This window comes from Ipomoea nil, unplaced genomic scaffold (genome assembly GCF_001879475.1).
Source record: "Ipomoea nil cultivar Tokyo-kokei standard unplaced genomic scaffold, Asagao_1.1 scaffold0804, whole genome shotgun sequence".
In the NCBI taxonomy this organism is placed as follows: Eukaryota; Viridiplantae; Streptophyta; class Magnoliopsida; order Solanales; family Convolvulaceae; genus Ipomoea; species Ipomoea nil.
The window spans coordinates 2,042,268-2,050,439 of NW_017617232.1; the positions used below are offsets into that span (position 1 = coordinate 2,042,268).

An 8,172-nucleotide genomic window follows, 5' to 3' on the forward strand; every position below is an offset into this window, starting at 1 on the left:
TTTTATCCTTATTATTTTAAAGAAATAACATAATTTATCCTTCCCAATTAATTTTTTTTTCTCTTTTCCTTCATCCGCAATTTTCACCGCAATTATTATTATTATTATTATGAGATTTGCAACAATATTGCTACTTCATTATGAGATGTTAGATCATGATTATGCTAATAGTTTTATTTCAAAATGTTAATTTTTTTTTATTGACAAAATGTTAAATTTTAATATGTAAACAAACTAATTTAAATTTTATGAAGATGTCCTTTTTAGTCTGTTTTACATTTATCAGCTTATCAAAAAGCTAATTTTACCAAACACTTTCAATCATAACAGCTAGCTTAACAACTCCTAAGTTTTTAGCTCCGAGCTTATAGCTTTTCAGCTTTCAGCTCTTAGCTTATAGCTTTTCAGCTAGGTTTGCCAAATAGAGCCTTAAACTACACAGAAGTAGGTAAAATTAAGGATGTTTGTTGGAGAACTTGGATTCAGAAATGGTGGAGTGTTTTTATTACAATCAGAAGAAGGAAGCTCATGAGAGGGAGCTGAATTCATACAGAAAAGATTACAAAGAAGGAAAGAAGAAGACTTCCTATTTAAACCCTAGAGTAGTTATGACAGTTATAACTAACTAAACTAACTCTAGGAAAAGACATAAAAGCCCTTGGCTATAAAGGATAGAAGAGAGCTGCTGTTCTGCTGTTTGGTACGTTCATGAAAGACATGGTTCTCACTTATGGCTATAGTAGACTTGTTATCACAGAACAAAGAAATGGGACTGACTGTATTGTTGTTTGCTTTTAGATCTGCCAGAAGGTACAAAAGCCACTGGATTTCACACACTGTAGAGGCTAAAGCTCTGTATTCAACTTCAGATGATGATCTAGAGATGGTAGCTTGTTTCTTAGTCTTCCAAGAAATGAGAGACTTCCCAAGATAGATGCAAAAACCTGTTATGGATTTTCTGGTTTCTGTGCATGTAGCCCAGTCTGAATCTGAAAAGCCTTGTAGCTTAAGTTCAGAGTTGGAAGCATAGAATAGTCCTTTTCCAGGTGTGGCCTTGATGTACCTTAACACCCTATGAGCTGCAACTAAATGTGTGTTTCTTGGCTTATCAACAAATTGACTCAACTGCTGCACAGAGTATGAAATGTCAGGCCTAGTATTGGTTAAGTAGAGTAATTTGCCAACCAATCTTCTGAACATTTCAGGATTGTCAAGAGGTATGCCTTCAGTACTGTTAAGCCTTGTCCCTGGAGTACAAGGTGTCTTGGCAGGCTTGGCATCTAGGAATCCATTTTCCTCTAGAATCTCCAATGCATATTTCTTTTGACAGAGATTTAATCCTGTACTTGTTCTGACTGCTTCCAAGCCTAGAAAGTAGTTAAGCTGGCCAAGGTCCTTGATTCTAAAAGCTGAATCTAGCATATGCTTTAGCTGTTTTATCTTATCAGAGTTTGTTCCTGCAACAAGTATGTCATCTACATACACAAGCAAAGCAAGGAAGGAGTTATTGGATGACATAGTGAATAAAGATGGATCTGATGATGACTGCTGGAAACCATAGGCTAATAATGACTTTGTTAGCTTGGCATTCCATTGCCTGCTAGCTTGCTTCAACCCATATAGAGATCTGAGCAACTTGCAGACTTGATTAGGCTTATCACTTCTGAAACCTAGGGGTAGGACCATGTAGACTTCTTCATCTAGATCACCATGTAAAAAGGCATTATTTATGTCAAGTTGCTGAATATCCCAATTACTTGCAATTGCCACTGCCAAGAAAGTCTTGATGGTGGTCATCCTTGCAACAGGAGAGAATGTTTCTATGTAGTCCACTCCCATTTGTTGAGTGTACCCCTTAGCCACCAACCTAGCTTTATACCTTTCTATAGTACCATCAGGCTTATGTTTGATTTTGTATACCCACCTACATCCAATGGGAAGTTTTCCTGTAGGCAAATCTGTAAAAATCCATGTGTTGGTCTGAACTAATGCATCAATCTCAGATTCCATGGCCCTTCTCCATTCATCATACTTTACAGCCTCATGGTATGAGTGTGGTTCCATAGGTGTGACTATAGAAGATATACAGAATTTCTGTATAGGATGAGGAGATGATCCTATAGCAGATATCTTGCTTGTTCCAGTGGTGGTCATAGAGTGGCAGTAGTAATCATTTAGCTTATGAGGAGCAACCCTTAATCTAGTTGATCTTCTAGGCTGTGAATTGTGATTATCTGTTGCACTAGACCTCTCAGTGCTCATATCAACACTGGCAGTACTGTCATTATAACTGTTGATGTGATGGCTTATATCTCTGGGACTGTTCTCATTACCAATTTCTGAGGTAACTCTGTGAGTGGGAGACCTTTCATCAGGTTCTAGGACTTCTGAATCAGGTGAAGCCTCTGGGAGTGGAATTTCAGTTGAAATGGGAATTAGAGGAAGTGGAGGACTATCAGCATCACATTCATCTGAGCTTTGAGCTTCTGTTTCTGTGAAGGGGTATGTGAGCTCATAAAACCTGAAATCTCTGGAAATGAAGGTTACTTTGTCAGTAAGATCATAAAGTATATACCCTTTTACATTTGCTGGATACCCTAGGAAAACACACTTTCTTGCTCTTGATTGCATTTTATTTCTCCCCAGGGAAATAGTGGCCCCAAAACAAAGACATCCAAAGCTTTTAAAATGCTCATAGCCAGTGTCTTTTCCTGTCAATAGTTTAAAAGGAGTGTCTCCACCAAGAACATGAGTAGGTAACCTATTGATGATGTAAGAGGCATGTAGCACACAGTGTCCCCAAAATTCTAGCGGCAATCCAGATTGAAACCTCAAGGATCTAGCAACATTTGAAATGTGTTGATGCTTCCTTTCTACAACTCCATTTTGCTGGGGGGTATACACACATGTTTTCTGATGGATTATGCCTCTCTCAGCATAGAAGGCATTCATCAAAAATTCTGTCCCATTATCTGTTCTTATCACCTTAACTTTAGCAGAGAATTGAGTAGACACATAGTTGCAGAAATTTTGGGATATGTTTTTGACTTCAGATTTACTTTTCAACATATGTAACCAAGTAAATCTGCTACAATCATCAACTATGGTTAAAAAATAATGTTCACCTTTGAGGGAGGCCACAGAAAAGGGTCCCCACACATCCATGTGTATGAGATCAAAGCAGTTCTCAGCTTTAGAATTGCTTACTGGAAAAATAGACTTCTTGTGTTTAGCAAAATTGCAAGCATCACAAACAAAATCACATTGCTTCTGTAAAGGGGTAGCTTTTATTCCATTCAAAAGGAAAATCTTATTAATGGGATAGTGTCCTAATCTGTTATGCCACAATCCCATTGTCACACTATTACATTGAGGGTTATCTACAACAACTTGTTGAACATTCTTCTTAACAGGAGGACTGTTGATCAGATATAAGCCATCTTTTTCTCTAGCAAAACCAACCATGGTTCCAAGTGGTCCTGGACAGTACAAGAATCAGCATCTATCATAATCTTGCACCCAAACTGCTTAGTTAATTTACTGGCAGATATGATGTTAAAGGCAAAAGATGGGATATACAGCACATTTTTCAGCAAAATGTTTTCATCAAGCTTGATTTCCCCTAAGTGAGTAACACTGACAACATCACCATTAGGTAATTTCACAGATAATCCCTCAATCTTGTGATACTTATCAAGAAATTGCAATGAGCACACAATATGGTCTGTAGCCCCTGAGTCCAATATCCATATTAAATGTGTATTAAGGACAGCATTAACATGAATTGTAGGAACAGAGTTACCTTCATTTTGTCCTTCCAGAGAGCTCTTGAAATCAGATTTGATTCCAGAAGTATTAACTGTCACAGCTGCATTACTTAACACTTGACCACCATTGTTTTGATTCTGAAGAAGAGATACCAGCTTCTGGAACTGGTCAGCTGAGAGACCTATGTCATTCAATTGACTAACTGCTGAACTTGAGGGTTGTTGCATGTCTTGTGATTGCTTGTTCTTGGATTTGTATCCTACTACCCACCCAGGTGGGAATCCATGCTTCTTGTAACATTTATCAACAGTATGACCAAGCATGTTACAATAAGTGCACTTGGGCACATTCTTTCCCCCATTATTTGAGAATTTCTTTCTGTTATTGTTGTAGGTTGCAGCTGCTACTACAGGTTGTTCTTCCCCAATTTGGATTTGGCTTTCATGAATAGCATTGGATTGAGCAAAATCACTGCATCTTTGGGTGTTTGAAACTTTAAGCTTTCTTTCAACCTTCAAGGTCATATTCAATACCTTTTCCATCTCTGGAATGGGATCCATAACAAGTATCCCAGATTTAATCGATTCATACTCATCATTTAATCCTTCCAAGAATCAGATTATTTGATCCTCTTCCCTTTGTTTCTGCATTCTACTCACTAGAGTGCAGGAGCATCTAGGCACACACTCACATAGGAGCAAAGGTCTCAATGCATTCATTTGTTGCCATAAGGCATTACTCTTTGTGAAATACTCATTCACAGTCATTTGTCCTTGCACACTTCTAAAAATTTCAGTCTGAATTTCAGAAATTCTATGAGGGTCAGATTGAGAATACCTCTTTTGTAGCGCATTCCAGATATCTATGGCCTTGTCAAAGTACATTACACTTTCTGCTATGCTTGGGTTGACAGACCTCAAGATCCAAGAGCATACAATGCGGTTGCATCTTCTCCAAGTTGTCAGCCTTGGATCATTAGCTTCTGGAATTGGAACTGTTCCATTGACAAACCCGAATTTGTTCTTCACCTCCAGGGCAATGCGCATCGATCTACTCCAGGAGTTGTAATTGATCTCGGTTAGGGGAGGTGATACAAGACTGAGATTAGGGTTCTCAGTAATGTGCAAGTAGAGAGGATCTTCAAACTCATCGTTGTGCTGATTCGATGGGATCTGGCTCGAAGAGGTTCCTGCCTGCTCTGTCTGATTATGGTTTCTGTCACCGGCCGGCTCCATCACAACTGCTGCGGCGTAAGTCCGGTGAAGCTCTGATACCATGTTGGAATACTTGGATTCAGAAATGGTGGAGTGTTTTTATTACAATCAGAAGAAGGAAGCTGATGAGAGGGAGCTGAATTCATACAGAAAAGATTACAAAGAAGGAAAGAAGAAGACTTGCTATTTAAACCCTAGAGTAGTTATGACAGTTATAACTAACTAAACTAACTCTAGGAAAAGACATAAAAGCCCTTGGCTATAAAGGATAGAAGAGAGCTGCTGTTTTGCTTTGATCTACTGATGGCTTCATCACCTTGCTGCATTATCTTCATCAATGTTAATGTTTTGTATGTACAATTATTTTTCTTTTAAAGAATTACCGTACTATTTTCATGGTTTGGTACTTCTTCTACTCCTCCTCCTTCAAAAAGAGTTTATAATTGGTGTTCGCATGAATAGTTCAGTTGGTCATATGAGTAAAATTTAGAAAAAGAGTTTATAATTGGTTTGCCATTGACACGCGTGCTTTGTCATGCTAAAACAGCTAAATCGATATGATGTAGCAGTTAGGAGTTTACTGACGGAAAAAAAAAAAAACGAGATAAGTTACTGTTTGAATATGTAACTAGAGGTTTTTTTTTTTTTTTTTTTTTTTGAAATACTCATGATTCTTTACAAAGTAATATTTGTTCTTTAATTTCTCAAACATTTTAAACTTAAAGAATTGAAACCCTCATCACCGAAATTTGAACCTATGACCACCCCTTTAGAATGGTAACCAGGATACCATCACACTATATCGTAGTTGGCAACTATAGGTTTTTAAAATTTTGATAATTTGATTGTTGTTTTAGCAAATAGTTAAACAATGCATTTGACTTTTTTATTTTTAAATAATCATGATTCTTTACAAAATAGTATATGTGTACTATGCTTTCTCAAATATTTTCAACCCAAAAAATATAAGTCGCCACTGTTAGTATTATTATTATTATTATTATTATTATTATTATTATTATTATTATTATTATTATTATTATTATTATTATTATTATTATTATTATTATTATTATTATTATTGTGTTATATTATATGATTGTAATTATGTGACACTAGACTAGCTGACTTAGTATAACCTGATTGTCAGGAGTAGTTAGAGTTTAGTTTGAGATATACTTTGTACTTTCAATTCTATCGCAACTGAATGAAATCATTTCTCTAATCTGGTATCAGTCAGGTATCGATAATCTCTCTCCTCCTCCACCGCAAATTACCCCCTCTCACCGTTTCTCTCTCAAGCTATGGCCTCCGAATCCTCTGAGAGCACTGTATCGGCCAGAACTCCATCTCCGGTCAGTGCGAATCCTCTCGCGTACGCACATCATTATGTGTCGATGAAACTAACGTCCCAGAACTTCTTGTTCTGGCATATACAGTTGATCCCCTTCCTACGAAGCCAAGATTTGCTCGGGTATGTTGATGGAAGCCTCAAGTGTCCACCGACGTTGATCACCTCACCAGACTCCGGCGAATCCACCTCTGCCGTTGCACCCGCCGCGGTCGTTCCAAATCCAGCCTACAAGGCGTGGGAGAAGCAAGATCAGGCAATCCTCTCGCTTCTCATCTCTTCAATGGCGGATGAGGTTCTTCACCTGGCAGTGGGTAGGAACACCTCGGCTGATGTCTGGAGCTCCATAATCGCCGCTCTTGGTTCGTCTAGTCAAGCTCGCTGCCTCAATCTTTTGGGGCAGTTCCAAATGCTCCGGCAAGGCAATTCTACCACCGCGGAGTACTTAGGGCGAGCTGAGCTGCTTGTGGAGTCCCTTGCGCAAGCCGGACGACCGTTGTCTCTCATGGAACAAAATCTGTATGTGTTCCGTGGCTTGCGACCCGAGCTCAAAGCCATGGCAACCTCACTCACGGCGACGGGATCACCGGTGTCGCTGGCTCACCTATCTGATTTTTTGCAGGCCAATGAATTTATTATGGTTAACGATTATCCCTCGGCGATCGACGTCGGCAACTCGCACACTGCCCTTTATACCAGCACTGGTCGCAGCAGTTCGAGTGGACACAGCGGCGGTAGGCAGTCGCACCACCAGTCTGGTCGCGGTGGCCGCTCCGGGCGTGGCGGGCAGAATCGCGGCGGTCGCAGTGGTCGGGAGTAACATGGGAACCGCAAAAGGTCAAATTTTTAAAGTCGGAGGACTACACTGAGACAATTGAAAGTTTCGGACTATAGATGGCTAAACCATCAAACTCGACGGACCTTGGCTGGTATTAACTCTAATATAAATTAACAAACATGTGTCATTATAAAAACAACTTAAAAAAAAAAAAAGAATTATTACATGTGTTTGATTCTCTTGTTTCATTTTAATTTTTAGGTATAAAAGAAATGTTGCATACTTGTATTATATTTTAAATTAATTGTTACATAATTGCATTATGGTTTTGAGTTAAAGTTTGAAATTGAAGATTTAGATTCATTAAATGATGCTTAAATTTATATTTATTAATATAAAATGTGGTAATTTGTTAAAATTGAAAGTTTAGAATGTTAATTTTAAAATGTTACAAATTTTAGTTGAGTTTTCTTGATAAGTATAGCCCGAAGTTTTAGAGTTATGACAAAAAAATTTTGAAACCGACAAAAAAAAGAACAAAATGATAAGCCCAAACTGATACGATAGCTCGGCGGGGATAGCCCAAAACTAAGTGGGCTGGTGCAATTTTACGTCCCTAGAGGAAGGCTTAAGTTGACCTAAATTTAATTTGTTTTGTTTGCAAGAGTTAGAAAATAGTGCATGTTTGCTTGAGTTCAAGTTGTAAGTAGAAAATAAAGAGTAAGGGATCAATAAATTGAGGTAATATTTTTATATTGGTTCAAGAACTTTCTACTCCACTCTTCTCCTTAACCCAATGAGATTTCATTAGTATGATATGTATATAAATGATGTTGGAAAAATAGCATTAAAATGACATTTAAAATAGTTATTTTGTGGTACAATTATCATTGGGGTATACTTCCGATTTGGGTCGAGTCAAAGTGGATTCGGGTTCTTCGTAGTGAGACTGAAAGTGAGCTTGAAAAGTCTTGACTCAGGCTTAAACTCGTGTATGTGGGCACGAATGTCGTTCGGAAATGAAATTGGCAGGCCCTGGCATAACTTAGCTACTGATGAGC

At 38.2% G+C, this 8,172-nt stretch overlaps 2 protein-coding genes across 2 annotated transcripts; one reads left to right on the forward strand and one right to left on the reverse strand.

Moving 5' to 3' along the window:
- Positions 1-4,382: 4,382 nt before the first annotated feature.
- On the reverse strand, positions 4,383-5,045 carry LOC109177276. The gene has a single exon (XM_019326585.1). It carries the CDS (start codon positions 5,043-5,045, stop codon positions 4,383-4,385), a length of 663 nt encoding a protein of 220 aa, XP_019182130.1.
- Positions 5,046-6,286: 1,241 nt separating this feature from the next.
- On the forward strand, positions 6,287-7,153 carry LOC109177277. Its single transcript, XM_019326587.1, has one exon. It carries the CDS (start codon positions 6,287-6,289, stop codon positions 7,151-7,153), a length of 867 nt encoding a protein of 288 aa, XP_019182132.1.
- Positions 7,154-8,172: the final 1,019 nt, after the last annotated feature.